Genomic DNA, 22,690 nt, shown 5'->3' on the forward strand with positions numbered 1-22,690 from the left:
CACTCCTGCTTCTGCAGCCTCTGGTGGAAACCAAAGTAAAATTGCTGAGCTTTTCACTGGAAATGTCCAGTCTCTTCTAAAGGCACGTTTTTCTATAAGAACCAGTATATTCTGCTGTCATAATATAGTAATATTCGAGTTTATCTCCCTCTGCACACCTGGCATGCCTTCATCCTATCCCAATTATTTTTACAGGGTTACACAGAGAGGTTACTGCTATAAAAAAGGTGCTCCCAGTAGAGAGCAAAGCAAAACTGTAATCACAGCGCAGTCTCTCTTCATCACTGGGGTTATTATTGTTTCAATTTTGCAGATGCTGAACGTTTGTCCATGGGGGATATATGAGAACTGAAAAAAACAACAGCAAAACACTTGACATGCTGAAGAATCAGGTTGTTACTTTTGCAATCAGAACAAAAAAAAAAATAAAAATCAAGCATCAAGGAGCCACTCCTGGAGAAGATGAAGATTTCAGAGGTCTGCTGTGTCTCTATTTTGGGTGTGCTCTTAGGGTGGACTGACTGGAGGTGAAGGGAGGTTCATTAACTCTTTGTAACAAACACTGATGGCAAACATGTCCAACAGCTGGCTCAGGATGTGATGAACCACTGTCAACAGCAGCAATCACAGTAATTGCTACAAAGACTCTGTAACAGTAACTCAATAGATGTGAAATTTGTATTTACATTCCAGCATTTCCCACGGCAGGGAACTCGTCTTTTAAAGCTGGATCTAAATAGAGGGGAGGAAAAGTGGTGTTGGTTAGGGGCCCAGAGAGGACTATAAGTAGCTGCTTTAGGATTAAAGTGGGCAATGGAAAACACAACCTAAATGTGGGGAAATGCTTCCCAATAAACACCTGACTGAAACGTCCCAGTTGTCTCACTCACGTCAGCATGGACTGGATATTTAAAAACATACAGAGTAGAAAAAGTCATCTAAGACTCTGGTCCTGTATTTCTGAAGTGGTTTTCCTTACAGGCTTCCAAGACACTAAAACACAACCCAAAATGTACTGCAAAAGATTCTGCAACTCTGCTTCAAGGATGGAACAGATATTGTTGATATTTCTCAGGCCTGAAAACTCACATCCTGTTGCACAGCTGTAGCCTCTGAAGATAACAGCTGATGGGAAGAAAGTCCACCTAAAAAAGGTTTTCTGGCTGCCACTCACAAGTGCAAGGATGTAAACCTTGAGGAGTTTATGAACAGCAGCTGCTGGGAAGTGCTTTTTATGTTCTTCCCTTTCACAGAGTGCACACACATAAATAGGATCCCCTTTACCAGGCACACCCACACCCAAACTGCATGACTTCATAAAGGACACGTTAGAATTATCTTCTGTCATCAGATCATTTCATTGTATTTGAAGTTAAGCACGTTAATGTATCTTGAATTAATTTTCTTGGTGTTAAAGTGCAAACTGGGCTAATAAAAGTGACACATTGACTTTTTCCAGAGAATGATGTTCGGCTTACGCAGAATGGCAGCATAAATGAAAATTAGCCTCAAGACAATGTTAATTACATTTTATCCATTAGTAGGAGGGTAATTGAACCACTCATTTTCACTGCAAAGAAAACCCTTCTGGCTTCATCAAGGAAAACTACGTATTTAATGTGCAAATTAAACTCTAACAATGTTCAAATTTGCAATAGAAAGAAAAGCAAAATGCAGGTAATATATATCTATAGTATATTGCAATGACCATCTTGGACATAGTACGTGTTACTCCCTCTTGCTGAGCTGGGACTTCAAAATACACGACATAGACCTCAACTACCTGAAGAATCAGTCAGGAATTACTGACATGGACATGAAATATCCTGAAAGATGTGTTCAAAGTGAAACAAAGGCTTGATTTAACCAAGTAAACACTATACACATTGCTGGTAGTGCTATTAGAACTAATACTACTAATACTCATCAATATCAATCACAGAAAACAGACTTTTGCAATTTTAAAATCTTCCCACTCATTTCTGTTATATCTGTATGTAGCTGAAAAGCTGACATTTGCTTATTCTTAGATGAAAAATACCCCCAGATGATTAAAGGCATAAGGGTAAAGTCTGGCCAATCACTTGAAATCAGCAGGGAACAAATTCTTTTTCAGGAACTGTGTCAACAAGTGTTCTGACATCTATTAGTAGCTACATTAGTAATTTGAGTTTTGATAAACACAGGATACATTAATAAAAGCAATTATTAATAAAATGAATAATTGTTTGCTGGACTGCTGGAAAGACCTTGCTGTACCTCTATATGCTGTGACATCCTATTGCCTTTGGACCTTCCATGGCTATAGAACAAGGGTTTGAGTTCTGAATATTAAGCTGTTATATAAAATTCTTATTCCTCTTATCAACAAGCTGTAACTTCTTTTCAACACTCATATTATCTATCCTGGACTTCACTCCATTGAGACACTAGAGAAACATTTCTGTCTTGGATTTTCTTACAGAAGTACTTTGAAGCTGCTCAGAGTTTGGAAAGGTGTAATGAGGTTTGAGTAACACATTTCAAGGAGAAATGGCAGATAAAGATATTTGATGCTCATGCTAACAGGTAATAGTTACTGCAGTTTATCAGGTCTGTAATCACATGTTCACTGCCTATCAATGTATCACAGAACATGTTACAAGATACTGAATTATAGTGTCAGGTAGATAAAGTGGACAAATTAATTTACTTTTATCCACACCAGCAGCAATTGGACATCTTTGGTACAGCCTGGGCCAGAATCAGGGAGATGCTGAGTGAAAACATATAATAAACCAGAACATTTGGTCAAGAACCTCAAAATCATCTTGACAAATTGTCATCTCCCTCTCCTGTACTAAAGCCAATAAATTAGATAAATGCACCCAGACTTGGGCTCACGAAATCTGCTTGTGCATAAATACAAAAAGAAATCCCACAAGTACCATACTGTCATTTTCATCAGCCAAATAAAGTGTAGGTGGAACAAGATTTAGCTACAGATAATAATATGGATTATCTGCCCACTGGGCTCAGTAGAATCCAGATCAGACCCTTGAACTTCCTGACCCCAGGAGCAGCATCTGGGCAGAGTTACAGTGAACTCAGAGTTCCTGATTCCACAAAAGCCAGAAATACATTCTCCTATTCAAAAATAATAATTTTAAAATCAACCTTTATCATAATATTACCATGAGCACTGAAAAGGATTATCCTATTACAAAAATGAAATGACTTAAATTTACCCTCATTATTGTTTCCCAGGGAAAAAAAAAAGAGCCTTTTTTTATTTCATTGTGGATGAAGCTTCTATTTGCATTTAAATGAAGACATCTGAAGAAGAGGAGCTAGAAAGTTAGGAGTTTTTTTCTTTTGAGGATGAGATTTCATTTCAGTATTCTCCTATAATGCAAACCTAACTCCACTTTCTGCTTCATTAAATAGACTGTCACAAGGTGCCTTCCAAAAAAATTTTCATAGAGAGTGAGATACTCTGATTATTCCCAGTTGAGGCTTTGTAATGATAGTAAAAATACAGTGCTGGTATCCCCATAACACCTGACATCAGCAAATAAATGATGTATTTCCATATTTGCTGTATAGCATGGGGGTTTTTTTTGATTGACTTATCATAATTGACACATTTAAACAATCTTCTTTCTTAATACTTCAATAGAAACAGGCTTGTGTCAATGAAACTTATATAGCTTACAAGCTATTCCAACATGAACACTCTGGAAAGAATAGAAACACATAAATATTCATTCCAATATTAAAGATATTATGGAGAACATGCAGAATACCCAACACTGCACCACTGACATCTGTAGGAAATTGGCCATTTTACTTAAATGGGAAGGAAGATGCCATGAAATGGGACTTTCCTCCTGCACAAAATTCCATGCTGAGTGACATTTGGATTCTAAGCTGGCTCCATATATGGGGGAAAGGCAGATCCCTTCCAGACATGTCACCTTTCACAGGCTACAGGCAAAATTCCTGTTGTGGGCTAACAGATACTGAAAAAGCCAAGGGCTTGGCAATATCATCTGAAATTTTCATCACTGCCTCCAGTGAGAGGGAAGTTTCAGCAGAGTTAAGTTTTAGCAAAGAAAGACAAGAAGAGCAGCTGTAAAAGTTGAGGTCAAAAGGAAAGTTTAGCAGTGAGCAGAAGAGAAGAGAGCAAAGCAAAGGCTGTTTTTATGAGTCAGCCTGGATGGGCAAAGATATAAGTTCAACAGAAGTATCAAAATATTAGCTGAAACTGGGATGGGAAACATCTCCCCTCTTCCTGTCCTCACACTAAAATGAGAGGCAGGACTGATGACAACATGTTTTCTGGATTGAAGGTCCTCTAACTTTATGAGTTTAGACGACTGGTGATTAGAAATTATCATCTTTGCAAAATAACATTAGAGTAGCTCACGCAGTAAGATCAAAACTAAAGCAAGATAACTCCTTCTCAGCCTAATCCATTTGAGGGAAGGCTTCTGCTTACCCTCTTATGCCCTTAGCAGAGGACAAGGCCAGGCCAGCTCACTCACCTGAGCACCTCACAAAGCAAGAAAGATGGTTTGACATCAGCCCAGGACTGGCAGTGGGAGGGCAGCAGCTGCTGATGGAAACATTCATCAAACTCAACAAGTCTAACAAGGTCTCAAGCCTTGCTGGAGGTGGGGTGGCATCAAATCACACCAGTGGGAGGTGGTGGCTCTAAAAAAATCTCTCTCTTTTCCTCGACCACCTGGCTCCAGCTGATTGGTTTCACTCACACCAGGCTACTTCTCATTAGTGCCTAATACAAAGATTCCCCGGTCAACAAAGATAAAAGGTTGATGCCCAAATTAATATTTGAACCTCTGCTTATTGTTAGAGATCTTAGGCAGATTGTGCTCCACGTCTGTGTTCTGAAAAACACAGTGTTCCTTTGGGTTGTAAATACACATGGCACAGTTTGTAAAGCTATTATATCAGCTATCTGCCAAAGACACAGTGAATAAAAGACAAAGTTTTATTTTATTATGGTAGACACCTCATTTAAATGATTTCCAAGAACAATAATTTTAAAATAAGCAGTAAATGGTCTCCAGAAAACTCCTTTTAATGCACCAACGCAGGAATGCTTTGATTAGTTAAACCAAGAGGAAACAAAAACCTGCAGGAAGCTGCAGAAAAGAAAGGAGAATCTAAGGATGAAATTGTTCTGTGGAAGGTATTCATGCACAGCCTATCAAAGACAATGGAAATTCAGTGTGCATATTCAAGGACGGAATTTGATCTAAAGGGATAAATTTTCCAAGGATGCTGTTTTCCTTCCTTGCACCCAGCATTTGCACAGGCTCATTAGTATTTGTGAAAGGGGTACCTGTGCCCTTAAACAGGCATTGCAGAGTGTAATTACCTATTCTGCCTGCATAAACCCAGGATTTTTTTGGTGCAGCCTTTCACTATGGTCCATTTAGGAACCCTGAGACAGAAGAGTGTATTTATTGATACACCCCAGGAATGGATTTCACAGGCTCTGACTCCTCCAATCTATTCCCCAGCTGTGCTCCAGGGAGACATTCCACACGCTCAGTTCTGCTTTATAAAATAAAGATGCAGAGAGGTCTATATTTAAACAATAAGGATGTTTTCAGGTCACAGTTCGTGCCCTCTGGAGTCTTCAATACGTGCATTCACTCCTGCCCACGCCAGACAGCCCTGACTGGCTGGGCTGAGCTCTGCATTGCTTTGCTAATCAAATTCTTTGCAGCCAAACTGTATTTGTAACCCTTTAATGACATCCCACAGGTATTGTTACAGGAACTTCATCTCCAAAACGCCCATCCCAGATGATCTGTTGTCACTGCTGACTGCAAGCACCCGAGAACATAACTAATGCTGATTATAAAAGGACCATGTGCAGTAGGATTTGTTTTGTAACTGAAAACATGATCCAAAGTTTTAAGAAAATGAGAAGGAACACTCTACAAATCAATAACATTTCCACATGTTGGGATATTTAGCAGGCAAGGGAAGTTAAACTCAATCCTGTATGAGGCTGTATTAAACACCCCACTTGTAAATAGTGCATTTAACTGACAATGCACCAGCAACAGTTTTGCCTTTGGTGAGCAATTACAGCCAGAGCTACCAAGAAATAACTCATATATAGAGACAGACAAGTCTCTTTTTATTCTCTTTTCTTTAGCATCTCTAAATATACCTGAATAAAACTAACAGGTGACAAATGCCTGCCTTTCCTTGGTTCTCCCCTTCCCCTCCTCACATTCCCTTTCTCCTTTAGCTGTGACTCAGAAGCAAACCTTTCTCAAGTCAAGGTTTTGTGCATTGCAGACCTATTCAGAAAAAATACAAAATACTATTGTTCCTCCTGGTTTTGTCCTAGAAATAATAATAGTAATAAAAATGCAACAAACACTTTGAAAGCTCAATTCATGTTTTCCTATGGAATGCCACTAGCAAGAAACAATACAAACCACACTCCCACAAGAGGAAAAACAACCCACTTCAATATTTTCAAACAATTTTGAAGATCACCTGATGATCTTTTCAGACACTTCTACACTAATATCCAGAGCAGAAGTAGGGCATCATTTTCTTCACACAAACATTCCTGAAATGGGAATGATTATGTCTTGTATAAGCAGGACCAAATGCAAGCTGATGGTCTGCCAATAGATAAATTCAGGTGGAGGAAGAAGTCAATAGGCCTGTGACTCAGAGCTCTTGTACTGATACCTTTATTAATAACCTCATTTTCATTTCTTTCCAGTGAATTCTGAAAATCAATCCTTTTGTCTAATGCCTTGGGAACAGCTCACGGGAGGGCAGCTGCAAGTGATTTCTGCAGCCATAAAGAATTACAGTCACATAGCAGTACAGCTTCTCTATTTCTCTTCTTACATAAATAATTACTTTTGCTCAATGGTGGGGATTTTTCCGACAATATGAACCGCTTATGCAAGCAAGGTGTGAAATGTTCACTTTGGCTTTCTCTCCTGAGTTTAGACCAAAAGGCAGAGAATGGGTATGGAAAGAGAATCAGACAGACATAAAAAGAGGCAACAAAACAAAAGCTGCTCTTTAGCCACGGAGAGATCTGTCTTTCCTTAAATAAAACCAACCAGAGCCCATTAACAGGGTTTTCTTTCATGGCCTTCAAAGGCCCAGTGACAGGTAAAGTGCTCACTTCAGGTTCAGCTGGACTAACACTTGTTTTCCACAGCAGTGTTCTTAGGTTGACATGTGAAGTTATTTGTCAGATGCCTGAAGGGAAACATGAAACAACAACCCAAACCAAAGCTCCTGGTCCAACACCTTCCGTGGGGTTGGGTGGCATCAGCCTGCATTTAATCAACATCCATGTGAACCCCAAAAATCACAGAAAGCTTTTTCTACCTCCAGCCAACAAAACGGGGACAGATTTCTGAAGTGCTTCTTTGACTAAATGGGAAAGAAGAATGTGAAACTCAGCTCAGCCCCCCCCACCCTGGGTGGGGATTTGGAGGGGCTGGAGGGAGGGGGATGGCCAATGCCCAGCTGGGGCTCTACTGCAGAGTCAGTAAATGAACTGAACATTAGGTTCTAAGTTCCTCTAGGCACTTGCTACAAGTAATCTTCAATGTTTCTTAACACTAAGACTTTTTTTAAAACAGAAAATAAGTCAAATGTTTTCTTCAAGCATTTTTTCCACGCAGCAACTCTTGATTAATCCATTTAAGATATTTTAAAAAATAAAAAAAAGGAGAGAAGATAAGAGCCCAGTGGCAGATATTTCTAAATGTCAGTTTGCTAAAAGAATACACTTCAACCACCGTTGCACTCCCACCCTTCCTTTTCCTTGCTACCACCCTATGTCCTTGCTGTGCATTAATTATCATTACTAAAGGAATTTTGCAAAAACACATTCTCTAGTGCAGGTAGTGACTTTTAAAGGGGCATGACCGGGTGCCCTTTCCTCTATCAGGGATGCTGCCAAACAGAGAAGTGAAATAAAAGTGACCAAAAGATGTTCCCAGGTGTACAGTGAACAACATTGAGGTGTGATGGAATTCCCTCCACGGGAAGGCTGGATAAGCTTCCCAGCAGAGGGCAGTGGGAAGACAGGTATGAAGTGAAGACAATTAGTGTATTCAGTTTATCAGAGCATCCAAATTCTCCCGTTTTCAGCCACTGTGAAATTTCTACTGGAGGAATTCAAACTGTTTGGCAAATGTTATTTGACTAAAACCTGTTCTGCTTCAGAAGAGAGGGTCAAGCCCCCCAGGTATCCTTCCACAAGTGAGGAAGGGGATGCACAGAAAGGTCAGCTGGGTTTAGAAATGACTGTGCTGTGCCAGAGTTACTCAGAAACACACACTCAGAAAGCCACTGTCAGAGGAGGAATTAAAACTCCCTTCTTCTGACTCTGTACCTAATGTTACCAAGAGAAATTTGTTGTTACTTTCTCTAAGACTGTCCACAAACAGCCCTTGTATCTACAGACATCTTACCACAATGTGCTACTGGTTTACTAATAGTTTGGCTGGTTGTTAAGTCTTTTTTTCTCACCATTCATGTTTACTAACTGCTTTCAGGCATCAGCAGCAAGAATTCTTGCAATCAAGATCTGCTCAATGAAGTCCTTACTGGCTGGAGAACCAAAACCCTGTGACAAACTCATTGAAATTTAAAGTGCCTCCACACTGGACACTCTAGAAGGGAAAAAAAAATTCTGTAAATCTCTAAATGATATAAATAGAAAACGAGCACATGATCTGAGCACCACCACCTGCTCTACACCTGAGATGGCAAAATGGGTGGTTTTGTGTTCTGATGGTTCTGGATCACACCCAGCTCTCACAGGGCAAGGGCACATCTGGGCCAGCCAGATGTTGCAGAGGTGAAAACTGCCCAGCTGTTCATGTGGTCACACAGGTCCACTCAAGGCAGCAAACATATGAAGGGATGGTTTGCTGGCAGTGCAAAGGCAGACAAAGCCTTGCTATCGGGTTGCACAATGCCCAGGGGGAATTTACTACAGTGACGAAATCAGGTCAGCTCTCAAGGTCTCCAGAAGAGCACTGGTTTCTGTTTTTATTCAGACTCTGCTTGTAAAAGGGCAGGGAAAGGTGAGAGAGCTCCAGAGAGAAACCTCAGTGCCCCTGATAAATGGCAACTGCAAGAAAAACAATTTCAGTTCTTCCCTTACTCTAGAATTTTCTGAGTTTCTCCACATATTTTGCTCTTCACTGATATCTCTGGGCAATTTTATCAAGAGAAACAGAAAAGCATATCCTCTTACTTCAATCTTTGAAGTCTTCTGGACTATGAGAAACCATTAGAGACTTGTACAAGGCAGTGAAATCTGCCTTCTCAATCTCCTAAGAGATCCCTGATGATGCTTCCTCCTAGATTGTTAATCTAGATTATTGGGATGCATGGAAGTGAAAAGAAAATATTTTGTGCAGGAATTTCTCAATCTTTTCCAGTTACAAGCCCAGTTCTTTATGACTTACAGTCCCAAACATTGATGAAACTTCAGTTTCTATAAGACTCAACTTCTTCTCAGCTGCTGGGATGCCTGAAACAGGCATTTTGATCTGTGCTGCAGAACCACTGCTTCCCTCTGCCTCTGATAATTGGGCTGAGTTTCTCCTGGAAGAAGAATCACTTTGTCCACCTGGAAACCCTTTCTCCTTTCATATCTTACTGTGCTTTTAATAGAAATGTCACAAAACCAGGCTAACTTGGCAGATCTTTTCCCTGAAATTAAAAAGGTGCAATTCCTGCCTGACGACTGATCATGTTACGTTCTCCTCCCACAGCACAGAGAGCAGCAGCCAACACAGGGTAGCCCTGTGGGGACCAGGACAAGGCCCATCAGAGCTTCTTAAAAGCAAACCACAAAAAAATTATCAGGCTGGATATTGCCACTTCTCCATGCCAGGCAGTGAGAAAAAGCTGAGCTGTTTTCAAAGACTGAAGGTTTTGGTTTCCCCCCCCCCCCAAGTTTATTGCTCCGAGTCCCAGCACCACGTTCTCTTCCCCAGGTCCCATAATTACAGTGTCCTAAATTGCTTCTTCAAGCCCCCTTGCAAAACTGAGCAGGCAGACAATCTGCATTACTCCAGCCTGCTCATATATAATTCTTAGCATTATACTCTAACCCAGAACATCCAAGTGAAACCAGAGCCACACTGTTATGGACATTGTACATGAATAATATATTTAAAGCAGCCCCTGCCACAGAAAGCGTGTTATTTAATAAGGCTGTGGAGACACATGGAAAGGAAGACAGAAGCAAGGAAAGGAACAATCTTCAGACTCACAGAATAGTCCATCAATGTTCTGGCTAAACAGCAATAATACACTTTCTCCTTCATTATGTGCATCTTTCCAGTTTAATATGGAAAAGGTCCATTAGAAATGAAGATAACTGTGCTTTTCCTTCCTCCTTAAGACCTTCCACTCATGCTATAGAAGCCAAGGGGGGCTGGGGCAGACAGAAAGCTGAGAATTCCTTTAGAAAGCTAAGTTTAAAAAATTTACGTTTTTTACAATAAGAAATTAATAAAACATCTAACAGACCACAGAACACATCCATGAACTATAAAACTTGACACTGGCTTTTACTGCATCTGCTCAAACAAGTCCTCAGAGTAGGAGAGCTTTGGTTTTCTTGGATGCCAGCTGCAATACAGATCTGTTCTTTTCTGGTCCTCTTGATGACAAAATTAGATGTATACTTTTACATATTTTTACATATGTTCAGGTTTTTTCCTCTCTGTTTTAAATGTTGAAATGCTTTGTTTTTCCCCTCATGTCTAAGCTTTTTACTTTTTTTAGTGGTTCCTGTTATCACCTTATCAGCAAAGAGCTCTATACATAGTTTGTACCCAGTTATGACAAGGAAACTTAACTCCACTTTTTGACAGCTTTATCAGATCAAAGAGAAAATACATATGTGAAAACAACACACCTTTATTCCAGTGAAACAGGGAGAATTATTTTTAAATTCAAAGATAATTTGCCTCACAAATATTACAAGCAGAAATCGGAATTTTTAGTATGTATTACAATGAAAAGTCTTACCACTGTAGTGAATTGCTGTTCTTCATGCAACTGCACTACTTTTCTATGTATGTTAACAACTATTGGCTTTTACTGTTGGTTGGAACCTTTGAAAGTCCTGCAACTTATTTTCAAATTGTGAGGACTGATTTTCATGGAATGTATAGAGTGGTTAAAATACTGACTTTCACTCTGTTTGGAGCTGATCAGTTTAGGAAATAGAAGTTTAGCATTGCAGAAAAAAAGTCACTTTGAACTACTGTATCTCCAGGGTAGTAATTTTGCTGAATTCCACTTCAGGGTAGTGATTCTGTTATTTTATGATAGAGCTACTAGTAAGTGGTATGAAAAAAAACCAGATTTTTTTTTATTTCACATTTACATTTCTTACATGCCTATAATTTAATCTCTTTAAATGTCAAGCTTTTTTAAATGAACACTTTTCACATTTTGATGTTGTTGGGGTTTTTTCAGTCTCCTCACAATTGCAAATGACATCAGTGATTATAAAACAACATTAGGTACTCTGAAATCTCAGCTACACAGATTTCCTATTTTACCTTTTCCTCATCCCTCCTTCGAAGGTCACAATAAAAATGAAACAAATGTTCTCTTACAAATGTTTTTTTTTCTTCTCTGCATTCAGTAAACATTAAATTCTGAGATCCTAATTCTGGGTGAGTTGGGTCCATGTCATCTACCTTCAGGCAAGTCTCTACTGTCCTTCTTCCAAGGTGAACAGGACCACTCTTCTAGGGGCCCTGTGTTCGTGCTGCTCCTCCTGACAACACTTAGTACCACCTAAAAATATACCTCTGCACAGTCCACGGACTAAATTCCTCCCCAGGCACAGTGTAAGGTGCCTGATATCAGGAGGAGCCTCAGGAAGAATGATGTATGACTCAGACATCCATCTGAATCACAGTTGTCTGCTCTGCTTTATCCCTTCCTGTCTAAACAAAACCATTCCCCCCTGCAAGCCCTCCTGTGCTGTTTGCTGTCCCACACAGAAAGCCATCTGACAGCCAGGGGGACAGAGAGGAGAAAGGAGGCACGAGACCAAAGATCTCCTTGAACATTTGCTTTCAGGATCTGAAACACCCTGCACACAAATCCATAAAATTGTCACATTTATTTACCGTGGCCCTACGGCAACTCAAAACCACCAAGGCAACCCCTCCATTGCCTATGCCCTCTCATGCAAAGCCAATTCCCACCCTGTTCTGCTGCCCATGCCCTATCCATGTCCATGTATGACAAAGCTTTAAGCTCCCTCCACATCTTTTAGGCCATTGCCACTCTTTGCTCCCAGAGCTGTCCCTGCCAGAGCCATCCTGCCTCAGGTGGCCTCTGCCAACACTATTTTAACACCTTCTCTGGTCGTGCCACCGTTCCTTTAGTATGGGCAAGTGATGAAGTTCAGTGGGGAACCTAGCTGGGTTCAGAATGACCCAAAAAACCCAGAAGAATGGTTATTTTCAGCCCAGCTCACAGGTCCTCAGCCCAGCTCTGCAGCAGCTCCACAGGCATTTGTGCTACCCCAGCTGGGAGTGGGCTGGGGGAGGAGTAGGTGTGCTTGACTTAGCAATGCTGCTGACAAACATAACCCTCAACTGCTCAGAACCTGTCCTGGTTTTGCTGTCTGCCTCCCATGGACCCAGTAGCTCTTGGCCCCAAGGGATAAGCAGCCCCTCAGAAGGTGAGTCAAAGCTGCACAGAAAACCTGGGGTCAGTTCTTCTCAATCCTGGGTTTAATCCATTGTCCCTCGTCCTCTTTCTGGCGTCCTGCCTCTGAGGACATCTCACACAGAAAAAGGAATTCTTAATACCACTGGCTGGCAATTAAAAGAAGGACGGAAAAGTCAGAGAATAATTCTCTTAATTGACTACTCTTCTTACTACTTGTAATCTAGAGGAAATCTAATTAATTCTACATGAAGAACGACTATTCTGCGGTGAAGTGTAATTCCTGATCTCTGGGGCTTCAGCTTACCAGTTGTCAAATTATCCAATTACACACTTGTTAAAATCCATTTTGGGGAGATTTTCATGGCTCGTAAATAAATAATTTCAAAAGCTTAAATACTCAGAAGAAATTAAAAAAAAAAAAAGAAAAAAAAGGAAGCCCTCTGACCCCCAAATGGTACCTCAAAAATCACAAAACACATCTAAAAATAATGTCAGGAAGCTGAAAAGAGTGATACCTGCCTGCTCTGCTCCAGCAGCACCACAGTGGTGATGATCTGGTTCAGCAGGGAGAAATACTCTGCTTCTTTTTCAGCAGTGTTTTATTCAAATCACTAATCTGAAGGGAACCAATTAAGGCAGCATCCCCTTCATTATGCCAAAAGGGAAAAATCTTTTCATAACCACATCAATTAAGAGGTGGGAAGCCAATGGAGAGCTCAGCTGAAGCCAAGGATATCGATGCACTGGCGCCAGGCCAGAGCAGGGCCACCAGGCTGAGCTGGCCAGGGCTGGAGCAGAGAGAGCTGGGCCTGCTCAGCCTTCAGAAGAGATGGAAATGGCAGAACTTATTGCTTTCTACAGCTACCAGGTCAGAGGACACGGGGAAGATGAAGCCAGACTGTTCCAGGCTTCTATGGCAATAGAACAGGAAGTGCAGGACAAGAGTTAGAACACGGTGAACAGTGAAATTCTGTTCAGACACATAGGAAAAAATGTTACCACGAAGATGATCAAATGCTGAGACAGTTTTCCCAGAGAGATTGTGGATCTCCACCTTTGGAGGTGTACAAATCTCAAGTGGAACAAGCCCAGAGCAACCATCTCTCTGAACAGGGCGTGGGACCAATTAACAGCTGGAGCTTGCTTTGACCTCAGCTGCTCTGGGGCTCTGACAACCCTTTAGAAAGGTTCCCACCAAGAGGAGGGGGGTACAATGACACCTCAGTCAATATCTATTTGAAGGAATGGTCTTAAATCAAGGTAAATTCTGGATCCTGATGTGCCAAATCTGAGCATGGGAGAAAACTTTCTGTGACCTTTTGTATTTCAGTGAAAACAACTTAGCAGTCAGCATTAAAGACCATTTTGCAATATTTGCTACTGGACTGTATGGCAGTGTCGTGTTATGAAATCCTGTGAGTGAAACCAGACATGGAACAAAAGAGGAACAGAAGGCAGTAATTTGTTTTCTATAAACCCAATCTGACTGTATTTCGATAAAAGTAAGCCAACACTGTCCCACATTTGGCTTTTTTTCAACAAAAAAACCCTTTTGAAATTTCTTTAATATCGATTGAGCCTGATTAACATAAAGATATAAAAGTGCAGGGAAAACAATCCAAAATAGGTGGTACAATATTTTCAGTGGATACTGCTCATTCTGGCACTAAGACTGAGCCATCTTAAGACATCCTGCCTTGAAAATCATTCAAAGCACTTGTCTACTGAAAATGAGGTCCCTTTCAGCTGGCTGAGACTGGCTGCACAAAAATTATCAAATTATAAAATAATTAGAAGACCACCATTCTGAAATTCGATTCACCACCCAATTATTTCTGGTTTAAATGCACAGCATTTTGCATACCAATGGTTTTACAGCAGTGTGAAAACAGGCCAGGACTTCTGAACCTCATATCCATTGACATAAAGCAGGGATAAGTTTTGGCCACGTTTTCCTGGTCCTTCTATGTTTTTTACCAACGTGCAGCTTCAGAGCAACACCAACAGACTGTCAGGGTGAGGGATTGGCCTTGTTTCAAACCCAGTTCCACTGCACGTGTCTAATCAGGAAAAACATATGTAACTCACACTTAAGAAAGAACAGCAGTGGTTATGCAAAGCCATTTTTCTCAGGCGTTAATTCGCGAGAAAAATATCCCTGCGTTTGTTCCTGCCTCTCCAGGGAACCCAATTTCCAATGTTCCCCATCAAATTGCGTGGCTGTCAGCAGCTCTGCCTGCAGCCAGTCCCAGCCCTCATTACTCATTGCCCCACTCAGGCAAAAACTGGGTGACTGTTGGTTTCTGTTGTTACAGGCGATTACAGGCAGCAACTCCAGAGACAAACCCAACATTTCTAACCTCCTGTCTTCAACAACAACATCATCAAGACCCTTTTCCGTCAGCCTGTGGTAACTTCTGGCAGCAAAAGGACTGGATTAAAGGGAAAGACCCACGTGCTGGTTTTCACTGCTCGGGAATTTAAGCAGCAAAACGTCTGTGTGATGTTGCAATGAGCACAGTTCCTTTTTCATTGCACGCCCCACACGTCAATGAAATGTCTAATTGTGCAGGGGAAGAGCTCTTGCTTGTTATTTCAAATGTTAAGGACCCCAGGGTGGTCATTAATTCTGGAAGGAAAAAAAAAATCCGAAGAATATGGCATTTGTTGGATTCTGGAGATAAGACGTGCTCGATTGCCAAGTGCTTGTATGATTCCCTCGTTTCATTCTCTGTAGACAAACCAAATGCTGTGTGCTCGTGACTCATGCATCTGTCACTGTGTTGGTGGGGGGACAATAGGAGATTGCCAGAGGAAGGCCAATGTTTAGTGTAACAGCAATAATAACAGGAAGTTAGACAGTAAGAATTTCAACTATCAGGTAAAAGGTCTTCAGCCTGAAAAAATGGAGCAACAGAAAGGTCTGGATATAATATTGATTCTCAGGATAAATGTATGTCACTGTACAGAACAATCCCTGACCAATTAAGCAAAAAAATCCCAATAACTAGAACCAAACCCTTGCATGTATCATTTGAGATGGAGAAAAAACATTTCCAGGGCATAAACACTTAGACAACAACAGCAAGAGACGTTGTCTGGTATCTGGTTTTCACCTTGGATATCTGTTTTCAAGAGAGGTGAATCAAATCAGAACTGGTAGGTGCTGAGATGTTACTGGGAGAATGGCAAGTCTGTTTTGTAATATAGAATTCTGAGACCTTGACCTATCTAATTTCAGGAAGCAATAGGATAAAATTCTGCAAAGAAAATGGTTGCTGGCAATATCAAAATGATCCAGAGGTTTCTCCCTTTCTTATGAGTAGATTTCATCTGTGATTCACTAATCATTTTGATTTAAAAAGGCTCCTTTTCAGAATTGGGTAACATTTTAATTAAATATTTGAAAACCTGCTGAATACTGTAATTGCAATTTAAAAGCTATGAATTAGGAAGGTAAAAGCTTTTATCTACTCTCCAGACATCTTTTTTTTTTTTTTTTTCCCCATAAAGCTGTCACTGGAATTCTTTAGAAATATTCACTCACTGAAGTTAAGTAGGACAGTGGGTTTGGGCTGATGGGATCCTGCACTTCTCAGCTGCCAGGGGGAACCCAGGCCAGTCACAGCCAAAATCAGACCCACTGGCCCAAGAGAAGACAGTCTGGTGACTTCAGGAGCAACTTCAGCACACTGTCCATCCCTCTTCTGCAGGAAGGGACCAATATTTTCTGTATTTTTTTATCACTAGTCTTCTCCACTTGGTTTCAGAGTTCTTCAGGGTGAGGCTATAACTTAATGTGTGTTTGTGCAGCACTGAGAACTCTGGTAGCTAATTCTGAGCGACATATCCAGTCTCTAACAGAACATAAACAGCACTAGCTAAAAATTAAGTGTTTTAGATACATATATTTATAAGGGCATTAATACTGTAAGCGTTTTTATAATCCAGCAGTGACTGGCATTGCCATGACAGCTGATCCCTGTAATTATTAGAAATAATTTTAATACAGAAAAGCTTCCTATATAATAGATAGCCTCTTTGCTGCAGCAATTGATTTTATTTATTTATCTGGTCTATTTATACAGCTTCTTATGCTGATGGTAGGTAGAACAGTTTACTTCCTGTCAACATATCTGTTAAATTTTTATAAAGAACATCAGGAGCAAGCTGAAACAATAAATTATCTAAAAGGTATAATGTTAAATTGGTGCTTAGGTTTTGGATACAATTTATCTAATATGACTGCCATAAATATGACATCCCACAAGCCAAAATGTCTCTGGTGGGTCTGAGGACAAGAGCACATTCATCTGTAAGAGAAGAATGGGTTTAGATCCAACCTTGCTTTGATAACTGCCAGGACATACCAAAGCAGACCTTTTAACAAAATATCATCTTAAATATGAAGTTTGTTACATGCTGTGCATTCTAAAATATTTCTGTTCGACAAATAAAGATGTCTACTCTTTACAGCTAGTTTATAAACCTGACCTTGTGAAATAAATATTCCATTTTTGTTTCATACAGTATCAGCTTTGCAAAAATGGTTGAACTGGTTTCAAAGGTTATTTTGCTCCAACACTATCCTTTCCTGGAGGTTACTGACCTCCATGAGATGAAGGATATTGGGCTCACCCAACAGCTCACCCAAGTTTGTTTAAACCACCTTCATCTGCAGCTTAAAAATAGGTCAGTTTGATCTGCACCACAGCAGTTTTTGCTGTGCAGGAGCAGAGCTGAGTGTAGGGACAGCTCATCACGTTGGGGCTCCTCGACAGGGTCAGATGAGAGGGAATAATTCTTTGCCTTCACTGCAACCTGTTTGTTGCAAAGTAATGAGCTGGGCTTCGGTCACTGACTCTCTTTAAGCCTGTCATAAATCAGGAGTCTCTTCTCAGAGGTTTTTTTCTGCATTTGATTTAAACCTCTCTCTGCCTCAACCCTCACTTGAATGTCTCGGAGGCCGATGTTGCACTGTTTGAGGGTAATAAATAATGGGCCAAAACCAGAGAGACAATGGAAGCTCAGCTGCTGATACAGGATGGTAATTCACTGCTCACCATGCACCTTTTCCTGCTAAAATAAGGCTGGGAGGGATGGAAGGTTGCCTTTGGAGCTCTTGCCTGTGTCAAGCAGACTGCAACCTCACCACCAGACCATTAATCAAGCCTCAAATCCCATCTTTTTTTCCCCTCCATTTCAGTTCTCAAGTAACAAGGTTATTTTTCAGGTTGATGCTGACTAGATTATAAATATGCCCAAAGGCTGTCCCAAAGTACTCAGTAAAAAGGAAAACCAGGCACACTGGGCTCAACAAGCCCTAGACCAGAGCTGAGTTTGATAAAGACTGAATTTGATGAAGGCTGAAGGGACCCTGTCCTGCTGGTCCCTGGTCAGCTGGAACCTTCCTGTCCTGGTGCCAGGCAAGTTGTCCTGCCTGCCAGTGAGTTTGAGATTCTCTGGACAGCAAGAAAGCTGAATTACCAACTCCAAAGCATTAATATAATGATCAGAATGAGGTAATCCAGGGCTCTCTCAGCCACTACCATGACTGTGCAGTACTCAAGGATTCCTGCTTGGGAAGGCAAACATTCCCTGCTGTTCCCTCATCGTGCAGATCACACAAAGCACTCCATTACAGCTCCATTCAGATCGGGTCATCTCCAAGGGCTGGGGGTTTTTCAGGAAAGCAATCCAGATTCACAGGCTTTTTATACCCAGGGATGCTCATCACCCAACTGCCCAGCTCCTTCAGCAGCTTCACGTGTCCCACCTGAAACACTTGGTCCACATCCATATCCTTAAAACTAGTAATGCCTGGAATATCAGGGCAAGTACCCTTGTGTGAGCCAGGCTGACTCCAGTGTTACCTTGCTGATTTAGAAATTTAAAAGACATATGTGGACAACAATTCATCAAAAGCTGAATGTCAGGAACTTGCAACCTTTTCAAGAAATTTCTGAACAGACACTGAGCATCCTGCATGTGGTTTTTCAAAGTAAAGTTAACATACTATTCTAATAATGAATTTATCAGCTCTGGGACCAACATCTCACCCTGTGTGGCTTGTACTGCCCTTACTGGTGTAGGACCCTGCAGGGTTCTCAAAAGCTGGAATGCTGATATGCCATGAGAATAAAAGAAATGTATTGGAGAAAGGTAAGGTGAGTGCAGCAAGTGTCCTAATAACTTCAGAAGAAGGTAGGCATTGCCAGTGTGTCCTGATGCCAATATATATAAATGTCTTTTCATTGCAGCATTTTGTAACTTAGAAAAAAAAAATCAGGAATCTTTAAATTGACCAATCTTCTGCTTTGTAATTTACAAATCCATAATAACAGCAAGCAGGAAAGATTATGGAATACAAAGATGGTGCAGAGGTGGCATGTGCAAGTCTATTAAAAAACCAAAGCTCTGCCTAATGTGAAAGCATTAAAATTGTTCTTTTGAAAGATTAACCTATAATTGAAATATCCAAGAGCATTTCTCTTTGGTCCTTCTAAACATGAAATTACATGTTCTTCTAAGACGACCAGTAAAAAAACCAACCCAAATTACCCCCAGTCTCCAAAACCAGAGAAAAAATATAATGCTTTATTTTCTTTGTGGTTCTTTCCAAATGGAAGAGGAGAATGTTTTATTTTAATTTCTATTTGCAAATTATGAACTGGCTTTGCAAAGACCACAGGGAAAACTGAAGTACCAAACTAATCTAAGTTAGACATCTTGAAAGGTCTGCACCTGAATCATCATTTCCTAAGAACAAAGAAAAGAACCACAAAGATTTGGAGATTTGTGATACCCCAGAGTTTCTTCCCTGACACTCCAGTTAATGCAAAGAAGGTTAAAACTATTCCCAGTCTGTGTCAGTAACTCCCTGACACTTATCTTTGCTTTCTCTCTTACCCATTATCCCAACACCTGTTGCCTTGCAAAAAGCCACCTCCTTTATAACTTTATAGACTCCACGAGACCTCTGAGCACAGAATTTTGTGCTTCTGGAAAATGGGCTTTTTTTCATCTTTAATGGAAATTAAGAGAGTGAGCTGATTTGTAATAACTGCCAGGAGAATCTATTTTTGTTCTTAGGAGCTATTTTTTGCCAATATATCACTTGATAATAAAGCAATCATGGGCATGTATGAGAAGAACTGTACTTTTCTGCCACCATTGGAACCACTAGGAAAAAAATCTTTTGTCTTCTCAATTAAATATGGAGTGAATAAAAACCCCCAACATCTCAGATTATGTAGATCAGATCATCTCTACAGTCTTAACCCTGCACATCAGGGTCCCATCACAGACCTGAATTAACTAGACGAACATCCAGGTTACATTTTTTTAAATGCTCTGAGATTGATTTTTTTTTCTTTCAGCACTAAGTAACGTGTTAATATTTTTCTAACAGATTGTCCAAGAACAAAAATGGGGCACAGCTAGACCTTAGACAAGTATACCCCATCCTTGATGAAGAAATGTAAGGGAGAGAGAAGAAGAAATGCATAGAATTTCTGTTTGTACTCAGAATTTGGGTATCTAACAGTTTTTTTAGATAAGAACAAGGCTAAAGGATCGGGTGTTTTTCAAGCCCTGTAGTTTGCACCATGGGGAAAACTCTTTGAATGCATTTATGCAGAACAGACAGTTGGCTAACCACTGGGTTTTGTGTTCCCCAGGTAATTAAAAAATACTCAGAAATCATGCTATTAATTTTTTTTTCCTTCTCTCATATCAATGGATGAGGAGTCAGAATTCAAAAAACTGGGAAAACTGTCATTCAGGAAGTCCAGACCAGGTGTGGGAGTACTCGTGATTCAAGTCAGACACAAACAACACTGCACTGAGTGTCCAAGCACACCACTGCCTGCATCCAGAGTGAGCCCTGAGCAATGGGAATGTCATGAACTCAGCTTCTGCCTCCAGCAAGCTGGTGCATCAGTGAAGGAATATGACTCAGCCCTCCATGGGAAGCTGTGGCCTCCCCTCAGGTGGTTTCACCACTGAACAAAGCAAACTTCCCAAGTCAGGATCTGTTTCTCGAGGTGCTGAAACTCTCTGTCCCTCCCTCCCCTTTTGCATCTGGCAGACGGCAGAGCTGGAAAGCAACATGGAAAAACTTGCAGAATGCCAAATAACTTCTTACCATAGCCAGAGGGAGAACTCCTACCAGATCCTTCTGGTTTACGTAGATCTTGGAGATTCCGAGGTCGGATGTTGTGTCTCCGGGATATTCCACCTGCCACGTGATGAGCTGGGTCTCGGGTGGGTCAGTTAAGTCTTCAATCTCAAAATCAATCTGCATGATTTCAGAGGAAGGCCCATCAGCACTGCAAGAAAGAGAGGAAAAGAAATGTTCCGTTCACATAACTGATAAGCCAGCAATATAATTGCTTTTATATTAATATAACATTGGATTAAGGCTCCTTCGAAGAGAGGATTTAGTGGGATGATGGATTTAATAATGAATTAATCATTTCCACTTGTCTTAAGATTTCAGGGTATTTCCCACAAATTCAAGTGGCTTAGTAACACTCTGTGACATGGATCACTGTGCACTGCTCCATTTTACAGGTGGAGAAACAGAACCAAACCAAGGCAAAGCAAAGGCTAAAACTCCAGCCTAAACTGGCTCCGAGGCTCTCCCTTTAACAAGCACTTTGTATTTCCTCCCTGGTAAAGCAGCACATGAACAAATCTAAAGGGAATCACTCCTTGAAGCAGGAAACCACTGCATCAAAAGTATTTTCTGCTTTTTAAAGAGAGAGGTATGGAAGAAAGGTCAAAGCTCGGGATGGGGTCCGTGAACAAGGGCAGCAGGGAGCAGGGGACTGGAAAACTTGGAATTAATTTTTGGCTGTACTGCTACCTTGCTGTGAATGTCTGTGTGAAGCTCCTTTTGTCCTTTGTGAAACCAGGAATTATAGATAATTGAGCTTGTTGTGATAGAGGAAAGTTACAAAACTGGATTATTTAATATTGGCCAATCCTGCCAGGACCCTTGAGTAGAAAACACTAGAGAAGAACAAAGAGTTACTAGATGTGATATTCTGGCAACACTGGGGATGCTGGCACCTTACCAATGCTACTTTGGCTTTGCTTGCTGTCCTTCCTAAGGTTACATGGCAAGTGAAGGCCATAAGGCAGAAATGTAAAGAGGGAAAAACTGGAAAGGGGCTCATAGATGCAATTCCCACAAAGCTTGTTTTTTATAAAACCAGCTACTGTATGGAAAGCAACAGAAGAGAGAAACAAGAAAATACTCAATTTACTGTAAAGTTGTTGAGGAAAGCAGAATTTCTGAGTGCAGAAATCCAGGGAACACCAAAAATGCCAGCGTTTTACTTCGGAAGCACTGACTGCTGAACTGATCTCCAGTGTTTGCGTGGAGGGGAAAGGAAAGAGCAGAATTTCTTTCCAAGGGATAACCCTCAAGGAGAGAAAGACTGGCACAGCACTGAAGTGTCACAAGCCATTTATGTTGGAATGTGCCACTAGAAAAGAGAACTCATTTCAGCTGCTGATTAGAGAATCCCAGAATGCGCCCAAACCCCAGCAGGTTTTCCCAGCTGATGTGGGAAAAGAGCTAAAACTAAGCATATATTTTTATGAAGACCAGTTATGACAACAGTCCCAGTTTGGGACTCTTCCCAAAATGCTCAGAGATTTCTATCATGCTGGCTAAATCCAGTGCTTTACCCAAAGCTACTGCTTGAAGAGGTTAATCTGATCATCTATAAGGTTTGGATTTTAATGGATACACTGAGTTCTTTCTCTCCTGGATGGAATTTAAAACGAGCCTCTGTGTCTCCAGAATGGAACACATTGTGTTCAATTTTTCATTTCTTCATGTCGGGGGGGGGGGGGGGGGGGGGAAAAAAAAAAAAAAAAAAATTTTTTAAACAAATAAAAAGAAAGTATTTTTTTTTTTTTTAGGGAGCGGGGAGGGAGAAAAGTGTGT

The 22,690-nt window shown here is 40.8% G+C and overlaps 1 protein-coding gene across 1 annotated transcript in view; it reads right to left on the reverse strand.

Annotated features, from left to right (window-relative positions):
• TMEM132D (transmembrane protein 132D) overlaps positions 1-22,690 on the reverse strand; it is a 231,512-nt gene that overhangs the window by 69,824 nt on the left and 138,998 nt on the right. The window contains exon 4 of the mRNA XM_027689664.1: positions 20,876-21,059. Coding sequence (XP_027545465.1) covers positions 20,876-21,059 — 184 coding nt within the window. The remainder of the gene's footprint in view (positions 1-20,875; positions 21,060-22,690) is intronic.

Source organism: Neopelma chrysocephalum, unplaced genomic scaffold (assembly GCF_003984885.1).
Source record: "Neopelma chrysocephalum unplaced genomic scaffold, ASM398488v2 Primary Assembly neopelma1_77, whole genome shotgun sequence".
NCBI classification, from domain to species: domain Eukaryota; kingdom Metazoa; phylum Chordata; class Aves; order Passeriformes; family Pipridae; genus Neopelma; species Neopelma chrysocephalum.